General features: G+C 43.0%; 1 protein-coding gene across 13 annotated transcripts in view; it reads left to right on the top strand.

The window, feature by feature from the left end:
• The window catches only part of LOC132875318 (adhesion G protein-coupled receptor L2-like), a 407,634-nt gene that overhangs the window by 113,726 nt on the left and 271,080 nt on the right, over positions 1-22,828 (top strand). For all 13 annotated transcript variants that reach the window (XR_009651878.1, XR_009651883.1, XM_060912544.1 and 10 more), the window contains 2 exons: positions 1,498-1,607; positions 15,521-16,321. Coding sequence is in view for 11 of the 13 variants with exons in the window: in XM_060912544.1 (XP_060768527.1) it covers positions 1,498-1,607; positions 15,521-16,321 (911 nt within the window). In the remaining 2 variants the exon portion in view is untranslated. The remainder of the gene's footprint in view (positions 1-1,497; positions 1,608-15,520; positions 16,322-22,828) is intronic.

The raw sequence follows: 22,828 nt of genomic DNA, 5'->3' as shown, positions 1-22,828 counted from the left end.
ATACAACAGCAATTTCCTTGTGAGGACCATCTTAATGTCCCCACAATGTCGATAATGTCAGATTTTACTATCCTTGTGGGGACATTTGGTCATCAGTAGTATATAAACCCACATACACACACACCTTAACTGCCTTGTCTATTTTTTTTTTTAATAGAAGCTATAAAACACCATCGTTTTGTGAGGACCGTGTAACTATGAGGACATTTGAAACTGTCTTATCATTGTGAGGATGTTTCATCTCTTTTTTTTTTTTTGTCCTCACAAAAGGCTAAATAATTGTGTACACACACACACACACACACACACACACACACACACACACACACACACTTTTAATAGAAGCTGTAAAACATCATTTTGTGAGGACCGTGTAGCTATGAGAGCATTGGAAACTGTCTGATCATTGAGAGGATGTTTCATCTCTTTTTTTTTTTTTGTCCTCACAAAAGGCTAAATACTTATTTGTACACACACACACACACACACACACACACACACACACACACACACACACACACACACACACCTTAACTGCCTCTGCTAGTTTTTTTTTTTAATAGAAGCTATAAAACACCATCATTTTGTGAGGACCGTGTAACTGAGGACATTTGAAACTGTCTTATCATTGTGAGGATGTTTCATCTTTTTTTTATCCTCACAAAAGGCTAAATACTTGTACTCACCACACACACACACACACACACACACACACACACACACACACACACACACACACTTAATTCATTTTAATTCACCAAGATGTCTAACTTCATAGTCAAGGTCACTGCCAACTGTAAAAGCTGGCAGTCTCTCAGCAGTAACACACAAACGCAGAAATGATTCTTGTTTGAAATACTTAAGGTGATTTATTCCACTGAGAGCATCAACACATGAATGCCTGATGAGCCTCTTTCTGGAGACCTGAACTGAATTTTGAGTTCACACCCTAACAGTCACTTGGCCTCATTGGCAATCAGCGTCCCTTCACTTAAGCTATTAAAGCCTCCCTATGGAGCCGGAGCCGCACTCTTCCTCGCTCCCGTCTTTAACGAAAAAGCAGCTTACATCTTTTTCTATTTGTACTTCGAACCATTTTGATTTGTTGGTTTCTTTCTTTCTTTTCATCAGTACCCAGGTTAATTTAGCCTTTTTTTTTTTTTTTTAGATTTGCTCGCATTTAAATTCTTGCGCTGCTTCTGTTTCAGCTCCAGAACTGTCAGAAGTTGCCCTAAAAAACAGCTAAAAGCCAGGAGAGAGTGACAACTTCACATAGTCATATCCTTGATGAATATTTTACAATGTCATCCCTAAATACGGTTTTGTTTTTCTGCTTCGGAAATGCTTAACTTGTATTCAAATGCCCTTGACTTTATATTCTTGTCGAGGACTGAGTTCAGGAGGGTTTCGAACCCTGATCCTCCTGAAAATATTCTGATCTATGAAAAACAAAACAAAATGGATAAATATTAACTCTCCGGCTGCTCTGCGTTTCAGATGTAACAACCGGACACAATGTGTCGTTATCACTGGATCAGATGTCTTTCCAGATCCTTGTCCTGGGACATACAAGTATCTCGAGGTCCAGTATGAGTGTGTCCCATATAGTAAGTACTTCTTCTTCACCATCTTCTGATACCATAAGACAGTTTATTTTGCTTCCAGACATTTTTCCCCATGTGAATGATCATTAAAATGGTGAAGTACACAGTATGAAACTCTTGGGTTGTTTTCACACTTGAGGGTTTGTTTTTTTTTTTTGGACTCAGGCCAGTTTGCCCAGAGAGTCTGGTAACTTTGATGATATGTGATCGCTGTTTTCAACGAATACGATTCCTGGTTTTCTTGAAAACAGTGGTCTGGGGTGCAATTCACATCAGATGTGGAAGCGATCACTGATTCTGCGTCCTGTTTCGAGTTTTATAACGGTATGGAATGGCTTGGTGCGTTCAGCTGAGGAGTCATAATGCCTTATCTTAACAATTATTGACCGAAGTGAATATCGCTGATTATTCCGTCCACATTCACTGGATATGAGCAATCGCGCGCTCTGATTGGCTACTCTACTACTAGGATATCAGCTCATATACCGTGAGTAGAGAAAAACAAAATGGCAGAGCGTCTCGCTGAAGCAACCAAGGACGAAATAAAAACTCTACTTGATGACAACAACCTCAAAAAATACAAAAAAAGGGACAAAATATGGAATGAAAGTATTTGATGCTATTTTGAAAAAATTTTTTTTAATTATTATCGCATTTTTCACAAATTGCTCCTGTCATTTCACCAGTTTGTTTACATTCTAAGCGGAAATGATTTTGTCGGACGTTTTGTATAAAGTTTTTATTGCAAAAAATCAAAATAAGAATGCTGTTTCTGAAAATCCAGTGAATGTGGATAGAATAAAACAGTTATTCCACTCAATCTCGTCGCACATGGCTTATAGCTAACTCGATGCTACGTGCCTCGTCGTCTCTCAGCTCATGTACGGCTCGATTTCGTGGCATAACTGCTCAGTGATAACTGAGAGGAAGTTGAAGTAAATGCCACATAAAATCCTTTGTTTTGAAATCGATAAAATAAATCACAACCCCACCTTACCTTTGAAGAGTTTTAGACCAAACTTCGTAGCACCTTTAGTGCTTTTAGGAACAGCGTTTATCTTTCATCATTTGTAATTCTTCCTCACTTACGGTGACGAAGCGATCGGCCAACATTTGGCCCAGTCGCTCAAGGTGATTATCAAGAAATAGTCTGAATTTCTTGACCAATCAGTGCGCGTGATTTCCTGTAATCACTTGTGTGTTTATACAACCCCGATTCCAAAAAAGTTGGGACAAAATACAAATTGTAAATAAAAATGGAATGCAATGATGTGGAAGTTTCAAAATTCCATATTTTATTCAGAAGAGAACATAGATGACATATCAAATGTTTAAACTGAGAAAATGTATCATTTAAAGAGAAAAATTAGGTGATTTTAAATTTCATGACAACAACACATCTCAAAAAAGTTGGGAGAAGGCCATGTTTACCACTGTGAGACATCCCCTTTTCTCTTTACAACAGTCTGTAAACGTCTGGGGACTGAGGAGACAAGTTGCTCAAGTTTAGGGATAGGAATGTTAACCCATTCTTGTCTAATGGCCCGGTCACACCGCCCGAACTTTGCTGGAGCGTTCCTGGAGCGGTGAAAAAAATTAATCACCGCTCGTAACCGTTCACCACCGTTTAACAAAAGTTGGCCCCCGTTAAAGCAACGCCGTATACGCTCGGCCACTGCTGATGTTTCTCGAGGGGCCCTCCTACCGCTCCGAAAGTTTTGAGCTGCACAAAATATTGCGAGCGGTGAGGAGGGGGCAATTTTCCGCCCCGGCAAAGTTCACCCCCGCTCCACCAACGCCCAGTCAAAGTTTGGCAACGCTAGACACAAGTTCGTGGATGCTTGGGTCCGCTAGGCCAACGCAGAAATCTTGAACGCTGGACCACCGCTGCTTCACCAGCGTTGCCCGGGCGGCGATTAAACGTTGCACAAACTTCGGTGGAGCGGTTGTAAGCGTTTTACGAGCGGACACGGGGTTGCTGGAACGGTGTCGGGCGTTGAAGCAGCTATCCATGGCGGCGATGAACTTTGGTTTGGCGTTGGTATAGAGATGTCAGAGCGGGACCAGAATTTGGCTATAAATACGGGGAGAAATGGACCAGGAGCTCATTTGGAATCGAGCTGCCATTGAGTTCAGACCTAATCTATATCGAATTTGCTCAAAGTTACAGTAAAACTGTATCACCATGGATGCTGAGAGACTTGCTATGATTGGTGCTAAACCAACTTTATACCCCCGCCGAGCCAAAGCCCGCATGCGCAGAACGCCGCTATACCAACGCTCGCGTCACTGCTAAACCAACACTCGCTACCGCTAAAACAACGCTAAAACAACGCCGGCTTCAGCGGTGCACCGCTAAGCCAACGCCCGTGTTTTCGATTTTTTTCCCATTTTGTGCGCGGTGACGAGCGTTGTCGAAATTCGGCCCCCCCTCCCTACCGTTCAAGGAATGCTCCAGCAAAGTTCGGGCGGTGTGACCGGGCCATTAGGTCTTTTTTGTCATATCTTCCGTTTTATGATGCGCCAAATGTTTTCTATGGGTGAAAGATCTGGACTGCAGGCTGGCCAGTTCAGTACCCGGACCCTTCTTCTACGCAGCCATGATGCTGTAATTGATGCAGTATGTGGTTTGGCATTGTCATGTTGGAAAATGCAAGGTCTTCCCTGAAAGAGACGTCGTCTGGATGGGAGCATATGTAGCTCTAGAACCTGGATATACCTTTCAGCATTGATGGTGTCTTTCCAGATGTGTAAGCTGCCCATGCCACACGCATTAATGCAACCCCATACCATCAGAGATGCAGGCTTCTGAACTGAGCGCTGATAACAACTTGGGTCGTCCTTCTCCTCTTTAGTCCGAATGACACGGCGTCCCTGATTTCCATAAAGAACTTCAAATTTTGATTCGTCTGACCACAGAACAGTTTTCCACTTTGCCACAGTCCATTTTAAATGAGCCTTGGCCCAGAGAAGACGTCTGCGCTTCTGGATCATGTTTAGATACGGCTTCTTCTTTGAACTATAGAGTTTTAGCTGGCAACGGCAGATGGCACGGTGAATTGTGTTCACAGATAATGTTCTCTGGAAATATTCCTGAGCCCATTTTGTGATTTCCAATACAGAAGCATGCCTGTATGTGATGCAGTGCCGTCTAAGGGCCCGAAGATCACGGGCACCCAGTATGGTTTTCCGGCCTTGACCCTTACGCACAGAGATTCTTCCAGATTCTCTGAATCTTTTGATGATATTATGCACTGTAGATGATGATATGTTCAAACTCTTTGCAATTTTACACTGTCGAACTCCTTTCTGATATTGCTCCACTATTTGTCGGCGCAGAATTAGGGGGATTGGTGATCCTCTTCCCATCTTTACTTCTGAGAGCCGCTGCCACTCCAAGATGCTCTTTTTATACCCAGTCATGTTAATGACCTATTGCCAGTTGACCTAATGAATTGCAATTTGGTCCTCCAGCTGTTCCTTTTTTGTACCTTTAACTTTTCCAGCCTCTTATTGCCCCTGTCCCAACTTTTTTGAGATGTGTTGCTGTCATGAAATTTCAAATGAGCCAATATTTGGCATGAAATTTCAAAATGTCTCACTTTTGACATTTGATATGTTGTCTATGTTCTATTGTGAATACAATATCAGTTTTTGAGATTTGTAAATTATTGCATTCCGTTTTTATTTACAGTTTGTACTTTGTCCCAACTTTTTTGGAATCGGGGTTGTATATACTTATGATATATAACACCATTGGACTGGAGCACTGTAATTAGCGTACCTTTACGGTCCAAGTGGAATAAAAGTGTAACAGTAAATGTACATCTTGTGCTGGAAAGCAAATTTCTTACACCAGAACATCTCCTCATTGGAGCTCATACAAGCTGAAAAGTGCATCCAAAAAGGGCTTTGAGTGTCATAAGCAGAGTCGCGTAGTGTTGCAAACCTACATGCACAAGTGACACAATCAATTCTCAGTTCGGAAGGAATTTTCATGTGAAAATTATGAGCTTCACCTACAGAAAGGTCCAGAATCAGTCCCGGGTGCAGACTCAAGTATCCATGCCAAGTGTGAAAACACCTTTTGAATACACCTTCAGCTTTTTAACAAAATAAATCTTGTGATTTTTGCTTTTGCACAGTAACAACTGAGCAGTAAATAACCTCAATCCCATCTCATGCTTCTTCAGAACATGGCTGAAGGCGTCAGCTTTAAAACAACCTCCTGAACACTTGAGCTATTTGTACTTTTCCACGACGTGAGACTGCAGTTATTTGGCCAGAAGTAGGCAATATCTTCGAGTGAAACATTATTGATCTGTGCATGCCTACTCTGCAGTGAGAGCGGCCTGTGGAGAAACGTAAAAAAAAAATTTTTAAAAAACCTACTGCTTAACATCTGGCTGATGGCATAACAAAATTGGATTAACTTCAGTTTCTGATAGAACGGAAAAGAAAAGGAAAAAAACATTTGGATACGATCCACTCCAAATTGCACTGAAGTTTACGGATTTAGTCATTTATTTTTTTTCCTGAAATCTGTTTGGAGGCCATGCCTGTTCAGAGCCCGTTCTGAAGAATCATTCAGTCAGCTGATACGCTCCATCTGAGGATTCCCTGATGCTCATCCATTAATAACTCAAGGACTACTTCTGATGTGTTGGGAAGCCGCTCTGGAAATGTCATTAACTAAGCTGCCGGTTACTGTGCACTGAAAATATCGAAAAGAAAAAATATTGAAGCTACTATGAGCTATTATTCCATCCACATTCACTGGATATGAGCAATCGCACGCTCTGATTGGCTACTCTACTACTAGGATATCAGCTCATATACCATGAGTCAAGAAAAACAAAATGGCGGCGAAATAGAAATAGGTAAAAGAATATAGTCCCCCCCCCCAAGATCTCCTGTTCCACACTCCAGGCCAGTTGGTGGCAGTAATGCACTGTTAAGTTGGTTTGCCAACCGCCAAAAAAAACCCTAAAGAAGAAGAAGATGATCCCAAAAATGTATAAAAAACAAACAAACAAACAAAAATATGGAATGAAAGTATTTGATGGTAAGAACGTCTCTTTTTTAAACAATTATTTTTCAAGAATTATTATTATTATTATTATTATTATTATTATTATTATTATTATTGCATTTTTCACTGTCATTTCACCGGTTTGCTTTGCAAAAAAAATAAAAAATGCTCCGTTTCTCAAAATCCAGTGAATGTGGATAGAATAAAGCAGTTATTCCACGAAATCGAGTCGTACATGAGCTGATAGCCGACGAGGCGCGTAGCTACGCGCCTCGTCGGCTATCAGCTCATGTACGACTCGATTTCGTGGAATAACTGTGAAGTAGTTCGTATTGAAATTGGCTTAAAAAAACCATCTAAACATTTCACATCGAAGTCACATCCAGCCAGGAACTCAATCCAATGACTCGATCTCGATTTTCGTCCTTTAATAACAAAACAACAACTCACTTAAACTGGCCAAAATGTGATAAGTGGTTCTGATCAAGCCCTCTTGCCGGAAAACAGAAACGGAACGACATTAAAAATAAGTGCTCACTGATACTGAATAAATGTGCACAACTGGGAGCGTAGTTACTTTTAACACATCTCTGTTAATTCAAAATGTTGTCTTTTCATTAGCGTTTATGGTTTTGATCGTTCTGATCCCGAGCAAGTCCATGTCTACAGCCGTCGCTCTGCGTTCTGAATCCCAAAAAGCCCTCGTCTACCGTCTACTCATCTGTTAATCTTTTCTCCAGACATTCTCGTTTTTTTTTTCCCCACTCACATTTGGGTGTTTAAGTCCTCTAGTTTTTCAGATCAGCCATGAAATGGAGCACATGCTCTACTGCTTTCTGCCAGTGAATAGAGTTTTTTTTTTTTTGGTTTTGTTTTTTTGAAAATGCTTTTATTTACAGCTATGGTCATCAGCTATATCTCTAGCTCAATTGATTTTTTTTTCCCCCCGTGTTGCAAGAACATTTTTCCCTTCAGAAAAGTCGTTCGGAGAAGAAAAAAAGATATGGAACCTGTCAAGGTTCTTTCACCAGCTGTAATGAGTGCTTTTCTCTTTGGCGTGTGCTGCCTCGAATGCTTGATGTACAAACGACGCGTGCGCCTCAGAACAGGCCTTGTACGAAGTGTGTACACGAGGCCCTGTAGAGCAAGCCGACGACATGGAAATATACGCTTCTTCGCATACTTTTATACAGATATAGTGTGTGCAGTTTGGCAGTGCATCCGAATGTTACAGTTGATAAAAAACTGGTGTATTGGTGTTGCAGAACAACCGACAACAGACATGTGGACTCTTTTCAAGGAGCGTCTTTAAGGATTGAAAAAATTTCAGGCTTATGAGCCGTTTTTGATTCCAGAGCGCCGTCCTGTTGGAATTGGCTTCTCACGATCTTTGGAAGCAGAGAAACCTCACAATCCCTATAAACCTACTTTTTTTTTTTGCTACTCACACTAGCAAGCGACAAAATATTGGGGGGATCGTTTATTTTCGGTGGAATTATCCGACACGAAGCTGCGACTTGAGTTTTTTTTTTCAATTCTATGCAGATGAGGTTTAATGGAGGAAAAAAGGCAACAAATCCAAATGATTAGCAAGAATGATTACTTGACCTGCTCGTACGGTCCGATTTTAATTCAGTTCTCCTTTCCAGACTTCTGTTCCTACCTACAATTATTTACAATTAACTATTTGGTGCACCAACAAACTGGCTTTACATTATCTTGTAACTGGAATGCACTAATCTGTCAATGAAGCTACTACAAATACATTTAAAACAAATGTGATGTGTATAAATTGTATACTGTAGTTATAGGATCAGGGACGGAGCCAACCCAAGAATCTGACAGATGCACATTTGCAGAAATATTTTCACTAATTTTACCACATCGCTATGGATTTTCACAGGGGCATAGAGCACGCCGAACCCTTTCCGAAGAGGGCAGCCATGGCTTGCTACAACCATGCTCCCGAAGCCCCACGCAAGCACTGCTCGCCGAAAACTTTAATATGAGCCCTGGCTCCAACCATGCCAACAAAAGTCCCAGCCCTGGCAAACTTTACAGGCACATCCCTCTCCCTGAAACCTTTCGAAACAGCCCAGGCTCGGCCGGCTGTACTCATGGCTCAGCCCGCTATTCACTCCCAAATTCTCGCATGAGTACGACTTGCTGAAAACTTTATTATGGGACCTGGCTCCAGCTGCTCATGCACACAGGGATTTAAAAATTCATAACTCGGCCAACAAAAGTCCAAGTCCCGCCAACCTTTACAGGCACCTCCCTCTCCCCGAGACCTTTTGAAACAGCCCAGGCTCGGTCTACTGTGATCATGGCTTGGCTTGTTATTTGCCCCAAACCCCCTGCACAAGCATAGCTCACCGAAAACTTTATTATGAGCCCTGGCTCCAGCCATGCGCACACGCAGGGATTTAAAAATTCATAACTTGGCCAACGAAAGTCCTAGCCCCACCAAACTTTACAGGCACCTCCCTCTCCCCGAGACCTTTTGAAACAGCCCAGGCTCGGCCCACTATTCACCCTCAAAATCCTGCATGAGTACGACTCGCTGAAAACTTTAATATGAGCCCTGGCTCAAGCCATGCGCGCATGCATGGATTTAAAAATTCATAACTCGGCCAACGAAAGTCCTAGCCCCGCCAGCCTTTACAGGCACCTCCCTCTCCCCAAGACCTTTTGAAACAGCCCAGGCTTGGTTTACTATGATCACAGCTTGGCTTGTTATTTGCCCCCAATCCCCCACACAAGCATGGCTTGCTGAAAACTTTAATATGAGCCCTGGCTCCAGCCATGCGTGCATGCATGGATTTAAAAATTCATAACTCGGCCAACAAAAGTCCTAACCCCGCTAGACTTTATAGGAACCTCCCTCTCCCCAAGACCTTTTGAAACAGCCCAGGCTCGGTCTACTATGATCACGGCTTGGCTTGTTATTTGCCCCAAACCCTTCGCACAAACATGGTTCACCGAAAACTTTAACGTGCACCCTGGCTCCAGCCACACATGCATGCCGGGATTTAAAAATTCATAACCCGGCCATCGAAAGTCCGAGCCCCGCCAGACTTTACAGGCACATCCTTCTCCCCAAGACCTTCCGAAACAGACCAGGCACGGCCCACTATGCCCGCGGCTCGACCCGCTATTTGCCCCCGATATCCTGCACAAGTGCGACTCACCGAAAACTTTAATATGAGCCCTGGCTCCAGCCGTGCACACACGCAGGGATTTAAAAATGTATAACTTGGCCAACAAAAGTCCTAACCCTGCCAAAATTTACAGGCATCTCCCTCTCCCAGAGACCTTTCAAAACAGCCCAATTTTGGCCTGGTACAACTGTGGCTCAGCCCACTATTCGCCCCTGAAGCCCTGCGTGAGTGTGACTTGCCGAAAACTTGAATATGAACCCTGGCTCCAGCCGCACATGCATGCCGGGATTTAAAAATTCATAACTTGGCCATCGGAAGTTCTAGCCCTGCCAAACTTTACAAGCACCTCCATCTCCCCGAGACCTTTCAAAACAGCCCAATTTCAGCCTGGTACAACTGTAACTCAGCCCGCTATTTGCCCCTGAAGCCCTGCACGAGTGTGACTCGCTGAAAACTTGAATATGAGCCCTGGCTCCAGCCGCACATGCATGTTGGGATTTAAAAATTCATAACTCGGCCATCGAAAATCCTAGCCCTGCCAAACTTTCTGCCACCTCCATCTCTCCGAGACCTTTCAAAACAACCCAGACTCAGCCCGCTAAGACTGCGGCTCAGCCCGTTATTCACGCCGAATTTCAACCTCTTTCTGGAGCATTTTACTGTTTTGACCTAGATTCTTTGTCTCAGGTCACGCTATGCAAAGCATCATGAGAATGCAGGTAATTAGGTCAGGTAAGCATCACCACTTACCACAGGTTGTCGGATCCTGAACCATTGGTCTGTTGGTTGAGCGTGGCTTTCGCGGTAAAGTAAACAAGCACCCCGTGACTGATGCCAAGTGGTATACATAAATTTCTGATCAGTTGCATTGGTCTGGATCCGTCCCAGTAGGCTATACAATTTGGCTAGTAGCATTCTTAATCGAAAAACCAAACAAACATGACACGACAAACTACAAGACACATGAGCGACTGATTGCTTGCTAGTGTGAATGCGGCATTAAAGATAAAGATACTGACGATTTTGCAGTCTTTACAACAGGTCCTGTTCAGCAGGAATTTGCTGACCGTTGTTCTTCATCCCTTTTTGCATTATGTAAGCCTTATGAGGTGTCGTAATGAGGATGTCACAGGCCAACATCAAAAGGCAATTTGCAACAATTGCCTCTTTTCCTCAACATAATCAGCACAATCGTCTGATCGCTGCAATAAAGGCACCATCCGGGAATGAATTTGCTTTTGTTAACAGAAAACATTAATACTCCATTAATGTGTAAGCGATCTGTGATGCGCTATTGACTCTGACTAATGTAGTTGTGAGACAGCCTTGGTCAACATTCCCTCATTTTATCCCGCAGTAGTACATAAGTCGATTCCTATTGTGAAAAGTTCTCTCTTTTGCTTTAGGCAGTGTTCCTGCAAACAGAGGACTGTGTCCCTATTTATATGCAGATGAGATCATGAATATTATAAATAGTTACGCTATGAAGCATTTCTTGGTTTCAGGGATTAAGGATTAGGGATTAGTTCATGGTGCATGTTACTCTGAAACCCTTTGTCCTGTACAACATGTGTGCAACTTACACCACATTTTAGGATAGAACCTACGTGACGTTTTCTACACGAATCCCCCGGACCGTCCACTTGGGTAGAGGGACTCAAATTGAGCAAATCATCTGCCGTGTGCTCTTTGGTTGTTATTCACTGTTCTCACAGACTCATGGTGTAAGTAATTACATGAGTGATTTTTTTTTTGTAATTTTCAAGTACTCAGGAAGTTCAAAAGGCGTCCTTCAAGCATCTCTAAAAACCTTCAAGAATGACCATATAATCAGTCCTTTCGTTTTCTGGTTCTCGGCTCATTGCTCTGTCTCCGTCTTCTACTCTTCCTTTCCCTAATGATTAACCTCTTTTCTTCGTTAATAGGGATGAACCAATGTAGCAACATCAATAGTCGTTTATAGCAGGGGTTCCCAAATGTTAATTGGTTGCAGGGGAAATCTAATATCCTATTACATTTTTGTATGACTAAAAACACTCTGCAGTTGATATAGTAATAAGAATCCATGCGCATTTAATAGGTTTTTTTTTTTTTTTGGTACAATTTTGAGACTTTATCTTGGCAAAGCCTTCAGCAAGCCTTGGCAAAGTCTATCTGTCATTTTGGGAACCACTGCACTACAACCTTTGTACTTAAAATTGGAGTGACTAGATTTGTGTCCTTGACAACATGATTTTCTGTGTAATATAAATCTTTCTGTCTCTTCCGTCCTCTGACTCACTCCGTATAGATGTACTGTACCTGTAGATCTCTTCTTGATGCTAATCTCATGCTAATCTTTCTCTGCCTTGACACTCTTTCCACTTTTTTCCACTGCTCAATAGAAGTGGAGCAAAAAGGTAAATGGCCGCTCTGGTTCTCGGTCCTCAGCTCCTTGTTGTGTGTTTGTATGGTTCTGAGCCGTCCACCTCCCCCCCCTCCCTCCTTCAACTCTGCTCCTGCCTCCTCCCTTATCCCCACATGATAACTAGACCCCGAGATCGCAGTGATCTCGGCCTCATTGACTCCAAATGAAATTTGAGTGCTGTTTGGATGAGATGTCTCATCATGATCAACATCTTCACATCACTTTCTTTATAGATATGCTTTGGTCTCGGGGTGTTTAACCTGAAGATCCTGGAGAAACTTATAAGATTGTGCAAAAGTCCGTTCATTACCTCTAAAGTTTTTGCCAAATTGAGAAATATTTTTCACCATGATTAGTTTGTAGGGAAAAAACACTGCTGGTTTACAGTGTCTTGCAAAAGTATTCATCCCCCTTGGTGCTTGTCCTGTTTTGTCGCATTACAAGCTGAAATCAAAATGGATTGTTAGGGGGTTAGCACCATTTGATTTACACAACATGCCGACCACTTTAAAGGTGCACATTGTTGTTTTATTATGACACAAACAATAATTAAGATGAAAAAACAAATCTGGAGTGTGCATAGGTATTCACCCCCTTTCGTATGAAACCCCGAAATAAGAGCCGGTCCAACCAATTCACTTCATAAGTCTCATAATTAGTTGATTAAGATCCACCTGTGTGCAATTAAAGTGTCACATGATCTGTCACATGATGTCTGTATAAATCAACCTGTTCTGGAAGGACCCTGACTCTGCAACACTACTAAGCAAGCAACATGAAAACCAAGGAGCCTCCAAACAACGTTGCAGAGAAGTATAGATCAGAGTTGGGTTATAAAAAATATCCCAAACTTTGAATATCCCACAGAGCACCATTAAATCCATTATAGCAAAATGGAAAGAATATGGCACCACTACAAACCTGACAAGAGAAGGCCGCCTACCAAAACTCACAGACCGGGCAAGGAGGGCATTAATCAGAGATGCAACAAAGACACCAAAGATAACACTGAAGGAGCTGCAAAGATCCACAGCGGAGATGGGAGGATCTGTCCATAGGACCACTTTAAGCCATACACTCCACAGAGTGGGCGGGGCTTTATGGAAGAGTGGCCAGAAAAAAGCCATTGCTGAAAGAAAAATAAAATAAGAAAACACATTTGGAGTTTGCCCAACAGCATGTGGCAGACTCCCCAAACACATGGAAGAAGATTCTCTGGTCAAATGAGACTAAAATTGAACTTTCTGGCCATCATGGGAAATGCCATGTGTAGTACAAAATCCAACACCCTGAGAACACCATCCCTACAGTGAAGCATGGTGGTGGCAGCATCATGCTGTGGGGATGTTTTTCATCTGCAGGGACAGGAAAGCTGGTCAGGACTGAAGGAAAGATGGATGGCACTAAATACAGGGCAATTCTGGAGGGAAACCTGTTTGAGTCAGCCAGAGGTTTGCAACTGGGACGAAGGTTCATGGTCCAGTAGGACAATGACTCTAAACATACTGCTAAAGCTACACTGGAGTGGTTTAAAGGGAAACGTTTAAATGTCTTGGAACGGCCTAGTCAAAGCCCAGACCTCAGTCTAATTGAGAATCTGTGGCATAACTTGAAGATTGCTGTACACCAACGCAGCCCATCTAACTTGAAGGAGTTGGAGCAGTTTTGCCTTGAGGAATGGGCAAAAATCCCAGTGGTTAGATGTGCTAAGCTAATAGGGACACACCCCAAGAGACTTGGAGCTGTAATTGCAGCAAAAGATGGCTTTACAAAGTATTGTCTTTGGGAGGTGAATACCTATGCACACTCCAGATTTCTGTTTTTTTTTTTTTTCTATCTTAATTATTGTTTGTCACAATTAAAAAAAAAACCAAACAAACAACAGTGTGCACCTTTAAAGTGGTAGGCATGTCTCATCTCATCTCATCTCATCTCATTATCTGTAGCCGCTTTATCCTGTTCTACAGGGCCGCAGGCAAGCTGGAGCCTATCCCAGCTGACTATGGGCGAAAGGCGGGGTACACCCTGGACAAGTCGCCAGGTCATCACAGGGCTGACACATAGACACAGACAACCATTCACACTCACATTCACACCTACGGTCAATTTAGAGTCACCAGTTAACCTAACCTGCATGTCTTTGGACTGTGGGGGAAACCGGAGCACCCGGAGGAAACCCACGCGGACACGGGGAGAACATGCAAACTCCGCACAGAAAGGCCCTCGCCGGCCACGGGGCTCGAACCCGGACCTTCTTGCTGTGAGGCGACAGTGCTAACCACTACACCACCGTGCCGGTAGGCATGTCGTGTAAATCAAATAGTGCTAACCCTCCAAAAATCCATTTTAATTCCAGCTGGTAATGCGACAAAACAGGACAAACACCAAGGAGGATGAATACTTTTGCAAGACACTGTATCTATTTGGCTTATTCCAACCACCTTCCATGACACATTTTCTGATCAGGTGCTTGGTGATGGGAGAGAGAGGTCTTTGGTATATATGTAATTTATTTGTACACGATTACGTTGTACACCCTAGAATGCACATACATGGTGCTCTGTCCAAATTTCAAACATGGATGTTAATCTTTGGAAAGGCCTCCTTCACCCATTATCAGCTCACTTCCTTCTTTGTCTTTCTCTCTTGCTGGTTGTCATCCTATCTGTCCCAAGAAGCTTTGGCATTCTGCTCCACTGTCCTTTTCCTGCCTCGTCCCTCCTGTCACATGTCATGTGTGTTGTTTGTTCTTTCCTCAAACATGATTCATGTATGTGTGTGTTTTATTTTTAAGGTATGGCTTTTACACCACTGATAGAATCCTATACCCTCAGTTATCTGATGCCAAGTCCAGCTGATTTTTAAAATGTAGCAATGAATGCCTACTTAGGGAACATGAACTACTATCCAGAACTGAACTACATCTCTCTTTCTCTTTCTCTCTTGCACGCTCTCTCTCTCTCGCTCTCTCTTTCTCATCTCCTTCTATTTACAGGACATCCTTTGCAGTTCTTATGCCTTTTTCAGTTACACTTGTGTTAAGATGTCTCAGGGAGCAAGGCCATATTGAAACATATCAAAGCTGCTCACACTTAACCTGTTGAATCTCCTCTCAACTATGCACATCACACTGTCAAAACAAGTTTGGGATCTAAAATCTCATGACATCCATGCTTCACACACACCACACACACACACACACACACACACACACAAACACATCCTGCAGTTAAAGAATATTTTAGAACAAGAAATCGATAAGAAGTTAAGGAAGGTTTGCATTTCTAATTCTTTGCTCTCCTGCCTTTCGTTTCAGTATTCATTTGTCCTGGGACTTTGAAAGCAGTGGGGGAACCAGTTTTTACTTTCGAGGCCGAGCAGCAAGCGGGAGCTTGGTGCAAAGACCCGCTACAAGCTGGAGACAAGATCTATTTCATGCCATGGACACCATACCGTACCGATACGCTAATCGAATACAACTCGCTCGAGGATTTCCGCAACGGCCGCCAAATGACGACGTACAAGCTGCCTCACCGAGTGGATGGCACCGGATTCGTGGCCTATGATGGCGCCATCTTCTTCAACAAGGAGCGTACGAGGAACATTGTCAAGTTTGACCTGCGTACACGCATCAAGAGCGGCGAGGCCATTGTGGCCAACGCTAACTACCATGACACGTCACCTTATCGGTGGGGAGGCAAAACTGACATTGATCTGGCTGTTGACGAGCGTGGATTGTGGGTAATCTATGCGACAGAGCAGAACAACGGGCGCATTGTCGTGAGCCAGCTGAATCCGTACACACTACGCTTCGAGGCCACGTGGGAGACAGCGTACGACAAGCGCTCAGCCTCCGATGCCTTCATGGTGTGTGGTGTGTTACATGTAGTGCGCTCTAGCTATGAGGAGAATGAAAGTGAGGCCAGCAAGAGCCATATCGACTACGTCTACAACACCAAGCTGGGCCGCGGCGAGTACACAGACATCCCCTTCCCCAACAACTATCAGTACATTGCTGCTGTGGATTACAACCCTCGAGACAACCAGCTCTACGTGTGGAATAATTTCTACATCCTGCGCTATGAGCTGGAGTTCGGCCCGCCAGATCCTGACGAAGGTAAGAATCGTTATCTCTTTTGTTTTGAATTGCAGATAGTTTGTTTTTGTGCGCATTATTCTTGAATTGCACAATGTAGTAAATCGCTGAACTTTCATTTTCTATTGTGATGCAAATGTGACAGATTTCAGTCCCAACTCTCTAAACAAAATGCAGTCACTTGCTCAATTCTTGTGCTAGTTTCAACGTCGAGCCTTTAGAAATGCGGATAAAAATGCAAAAAAGCCCATAACAGCAAGTTCCATTGCTGATGTGAGTGAGACTGGCTGGCTAAACCAGCTACCCATGAAGGCTGATTAACAGTGAGGAGAGCTCTGAGCTCAACGACTCGCGCATAAAGAGGCTCCGACCTCATTGAGTGTCTAATCTCGAGGCTCTTGGCCCATCTATTATGAACGTGACATGGTTAACCTCCTTCCGTCTGCACTGGTGTGCAGCATGATGTGAAATACGCTATTGCTATCTTGTGCAAATGCTCAATGAGCCTAGAGTTGACCCTCTCCCTCCTTGGCACTTTAAGGATGCCCATGATACCCGTTGCCATGGCCACCTCATCAGAGAATACAATCTGAAGCAGATTTGGAAAATTTCCAACATTATTGCAGCAAGTGCAAAGGACAAATGCATATTGCACTCCCACCAGAGCCTACAAATCACCACCGGGATGAGGTCAGATGTGTGGGTGGATGCTGAAGAAGACCTCACGTACTGAGGGCTATTTGTTACACGGGCTTGATTTGAACGATTCCCATCTTAAGAGCCGAGAGGAACCAGGTGTGTTACCAGACAGCACTTCTCCATCAGACGGATAATAGGTCTAATTACCCAACCACTTCTTTGAGTTCTGAGTGGGAAACCCTGGCAACCGCTCCCACAGCGACCCATCCTCCCAAGGGGCAACATTATTTTTCTCTAAGTGCCAGCCTTTTCATGCATAAAAAACGGTATTTGTCAGAACAGGGTACCATGCAAGAGAAGGTATGTCATGTAACTTACTTTGTGTCAAATTATTGCCTCTTGATGATCTGGGATGTATTCCTATCTCGTGCCGAGTGTTCCCAGGATAGGCCCCAGAGCCTGACCATGATTTTGAAGATGCATTCATTGGGGACAAGTGTAACCATCCCAAAGGGTGGTGTAGCAGTTAGCGCTGTTGCCTCACAGCAAGAAGGTTCTAGGTTTGAACCCCGTGGCCGACGGGGGCCATTTTGTGTGGAGTTTGCATGGTGTCTGCGTGGGTTTCCTCTCAGCGCTCCAGTTGCATACTTAGTGCCAGTCCCAACCCTGGAAAGATTGGAGAGGGTTGCATCAGGAAGGGCATCTGGTGTAGTAAAATATATGCCAAAGGGGGTTGAAAATCAGTTGGGCTTATGCCTTGTATTGTTCCCCTGTTGTGAACTGGGTGACAAATTAAAAGCTTTGCTGGTCCTAATCTAGTCACAGAAGCTTTGATTGGTCAAATAATGCCTCCAGATTTCAGAAAAACACATGAAATTCCAGAGTTGAGGAAAGTCAGAGTTGTAATTCCTAATATTCACGTCAACAATGTTGCTTTGTAAGGTCACACTAAGGTTTTCCATTTGTAATTCTGACTTTCACCACTGGCCTTTAGGTGAAACATCTTAAGTTGCTGGATATATTTCCCATTTGCTAACTTCCTTCAGAGCCGCCACACCAGTGGTAAACACCTTCACGTCACATTCACCCAAATCTGTTATTGCCTGGACCCTGTGTCTTTTTTTCAGCTAGATCTCTCAGGCATTCTTGAAAAATACAACAGCAAACAACTTCACCATTTCTAAGCTACCCACAGAATATTGTCTTCTTTCCAACAGTGTCTATGTACAAGATGTTTTGTGCTTGTAGAACTAGACATTGTGTGCGTTTTTTGTTTTATCTTCTATACTTACAGAAGTCTTGTCTGGAAGCAACCTCTGACAAGCTGCAATTATGTCGATCTAGACACTAGAATTTTAATGGGCCCACCATGGATGCATGCAAACAGCCTGCCGTCACTCTGATGCGCGCATGTATGTAAATGTGATTAACAGCAGAATTATCATAATTGCCATCCGCGGGTGATCACAGCAGCGTGACAAAGAACAGTTGAGGTTGTGGCACATTTCAAACGAAAGAGTGTAAAATATTCAGCTTCCTTCTTTAGATTCGTTTCCAAAACTCTGCGTTAAGATACCATATGGTGAGACGCCTTGTGTCAAGGGTAAGTGACACAACTGGAATGAAGTTATGCGTTTGGTTTTGCATTCATGTCAACCTTTGCTCAATCAAACCTGTATAACCAACCTCCAAAATCCGTATTTCCCTTATAAAATCCGTATAAGATGCAAATTAAAATAATTTACCTAAAATTTGAATGATAATTAACAATGATGTATCCCAGTTACTTTTTATTCAATATTAATAGCAATAAACCTTCAGAATGAATACAAAGCTCCAATGTTTGACAAAAACACAAAGTGTTATCAGCGTAGTTACGAAGGAAATACTTCGTTGTTTGGAGACAGGTTTCACCGAGCGGCCAATATGCGCGAGACTTCATATTAGCCACAAAGTCAGGAAAATCTGTTCGTAAAATTACGTTATAATGACCAAATACAATGAAAAGTATTTTTCCAGTCTCACCTGTGAAAGGTAATCCCATGTGATCTCGTTTGGACGGTAAACCTGTTGGTACAGTTAAACGCAGCACATGAATGAGGCATCTTTATTCTCGGCTACTGTCTAGACGCTATACCAGAGACGGTTGAAGAATCTCCACTTTGCCACATCCAATATGGCGGCGAGGATGACGTATGATTCTACGCAGAAGGCGGCGTCTATGTTTATATGTCTATGACTCCACGGTTGGCGGGATTCTCGCAATGCGGTGTGCGCATGATCAAAAGTGGAACGAAGTCTCGCTACCACAAGATAACGCGCGATTTCATAAGACTCTTTACTGGCTGTCTGTGGTGTACAGTACGTTTGTAAATGTTATGCGCTCTTTTATCATCATGGGAATTGATTACAGCTCTAAATAAATATTGAAGTTTTTTTAAAGAATCCGTATAACTTTATTTATACGCCCGTATACTACGTTTATTGAATCAAATCCGTATAAAATACGGACATTCCGTATAGGTTGACATGTATGGTTTTGTATATAGTTCTGAAAACAGACCGTTAAGAGTTACTGTGTGTTGCCGAAGGGAATATACAGTAATAAACAAGATTCCAGCTTTGTCGAGAGTTGCGGAACAATTACACAGATGGTCAATAAATGGAGTATAAATGGAAGTAATTGGCTAATGTTTACAAGGTCGCACTGTTTTGCCTGCTTAACGATAAATGCTATGCTCATTTATTTATTTATTTATTTATTTATTTAATTATTTTGCCGCTCTTGGTATAGGACGTAATAAAATAAAGCGGATGTAATTGTGCTGAGACAGTGCCTTGAAATTGAAAACGTTTAAAGACTAGATTGATTGTTGCCCATTAAGATCAGTTACATGATTACATCCCTGAACTGTGTAAGCATGCAAAGAGCAGACTGAATTGTAAAGAGTGGGACATGCATGTTTTATGTGTTTGCATGCATTTATGAATAGCTATTAGGCTGGAATACACTAATGTGGACTCCAGTATTGCTGAACGGAGCCATTGTCATAAATTGCGATTTGCTTTAATGAAATTACCACCATGGCTGCGCTCAGGGCAGTTTCAAAGAAACACTACTGGATTGATTCTGTAGATTACATAGTTTGCCCAGGCTGTTAGAGCATTTGTAAAATGAAGTGAATTGTAGGAATATTCTAGCATGATGCCGTTATGAGGATACAGAAACCATTTTGTTGGGTTTTCTGCTATTCACAGTAGGCCCTACATGTTCCTCAGGTTCTTGTATAATGCTAAACATTTCTAAACAGCTGAATGTTAGTAATAAATTCACTCTAAGTCTAAGAAATGATGCTTATCGTGGTCTTCCTTTCATATGCTTGATGGTGAAAGCTGATATAGATAGGGAAATTTATTCAAGAAAGACAAAAAAAAAAAAACAACCCAAACAAACATGCTTTTTTCCATATGCGACAGGAACCTGAGTGAAGCCGATGTGGTATTAAAGAGCGCCTCTCAAGCTCACAGCATGCGAGGCCACTTGTAGCTCTCATGATAACGGTGCCGCATGAGGCGCTTGTTAAACTTGGCATAGAATTATTGGAGTCGTGCCACAATACACATGTCTTTTGACATTTGTGAAGCACAACCGATGGTGTAGGAGTTCTCTTTACACAACATAACGTTTTTGGAATGTGGCTCAAGCTCTTGGATCGTATTTCACTGGACACTGCCGGGCTGCGAACAGCTGAGACACGCATAAATGGATTAGCAGGGCTGTACCAGAGATCCTTTCTGTATTGTATATCAGGAACCAAGCTAATTAACTAATCTTTTTTTCGATGCTGCAGTTTGCTTAACTTCATGGTTGGTGGTTTTGGCTCGTCCCGTAGGCTTACATCGCTTACATTATGTACACTGATCAGCCATAACATTAAAACCACCTGCCTAATATTGTGCAAGTCCCCCTTGTGCCGCCAAAACAGCTCTGACTCATCGAAGCATGGACTCCACAAGACCTCTGACGCTGTGCTGTGGTATCTGGCACCAAGACGTTAACAGCAGATCCTTTAAGTCCTGTAAGTTGTGAGGTGGAGCCTCCATGGATCGGACATGTTTGTTTAGCACATCCCATGGATGTTCGATGGGATTGAGATCTGGGAAATTTGGAGGCCAAGTCAACACCTTGATCTCTTTGTCATGCTCCTCAAACCATTCCTAAACAAATTTTGCAGCGTTGCAGGATGCATTATCCTGCTGAAAGAGGCCACTGCCAATAGAAAATACCTTTGCCATGAAGGGGTGTCCTTGGTACATTCACCAGAGCCTCTGCTGGCTTACCTTCTTCCCATAGTGCATCCTGGTACCATCTCACCTAAAGGCAAGCAAAAGACATGCACGTGGCTGTCCACATAATGTAAAAGAAAACGTGATTCATCAGACCAGGCCACCTTCTTCCATTGCTCTGTGGTCTAGCTCTGATGCTCACGTGCCCATTGTAGGTGCTTTCAGTGATGGACTTGGGTCAGCATGGGCACTCTGACCAGTCTGGAAACTGCGCTGTATTGTGTGTTCTGATCTCTTTCTAGCCATCTAGTCCTCTGGCCTTCCCAATCTGAATTCTTTATCTAGAAGTTTTTTCTCTATTTTCTATTTATCCTGTAATGATGCTGCTGGAATCTTAATTTCCCTGAGGGAACCCTCCCAAAGGGATTAATAAAGTTCTATCTAATCTGATCCTTGTCAAAGTCACTCAAATACTTACGCTTGCCCATTTTTCCTGCTTTCCACACATCACCTTTGAGAACTAACTGTTCACTTGCTGCCTAATATATCCCACCCCTTAACAGGTGCCAATGTCACTACATTATTATTCACGTCACCTGTCCATCCATTCATCCATCCATCCATCCATCCATCCATCCATTATCTGTAGCCGCTTATCCTGTACAGGGTTGCAGGCAAGCTGGAGTCTATCCCAGCTGACTATGGGCAAGGTACACCCTGGACAAGTCACCAGGTCATTACAGGGCTGACACATAGACACAAACACCTATGGTCAATTTAGAGCCAGCAGTTAGCCTAACCTGCATGTCTTTGGACTGTGGGGGAAACCGGAGCACCCGGAGGAAACCCACGCGGACACGGGGAGAACGTGCAAACTCCACACAGAAAGGCCCTCGTTGGCCACGGGGCTCGAACCCAGGACCTTCTTGCTGTGAGGCGACAGCGCTAACCACTACACCAACGTGCCGCCCGCGTCACCTGTCAGTGGTTTTAATATTATGGCTGATCTGTGTATAGCTTAAGGAGGAATAGGATAAAATGTTGCACAAAGGTTATAAAAAAAAACCTCCTTCTTTCAGCATTGGTCAGTGAACTGTCCGGTCCCATCCAGGGTTGCTCAGTGGTGCAGCGGACAGCATTGCCGCCTCACAGCTCCAGGATCCCCAGTTTGATCCTGAGTTTCTGTTTGAATTTCCAGAAACTCTGGGTTGTCCACTTTTCTCCCGTCTTCCAAAAACATGCCATGCTAAATTGCCCCAAGGTGTGAATGACTGGCTCCCCATCAAGGGTGTATTCCTGTCTGTCACACCATGTTCCTGAGATAGGCTCTGAATTCACTGACACATATCAGTTTCTGTGTAGTGAAATGATGTCAAATTATTACAGAAATTAGTTAATTGAGCATGTGAACATTTAGCAAGGTAATGCTGATACAGCCTACTTGTGGAAAGCCACCCTAGCTAACTAGAGAACTAGCTCTATAGCTATAATATTCATGCATTACCTATTATTAATGTATTGGATTAAAGTATTATGTAGCTATCAGTAGCCTACTGATAGCTACATAAGACTTTAATACAATACGTTAATAATAGGTAATAC

This window comes from Neoarius graeffei, chromosome 1 (genome assembly GCF_027579695.1).
Source record: "Neoarius graeffei isolate fNeoGra1 chromosome 1, fNeoGra1.pri, whole genome shotgun sequence".
Lineage (NCBI taxonomy): Eukaryota > Metazoa > Chordata > Actinopteri > Siluriformes > Ariidae > Neoarius > Neoarius graeffei.
This window is presented reverse-complemented; position numbering and strand designations above follow the sequence as displayed.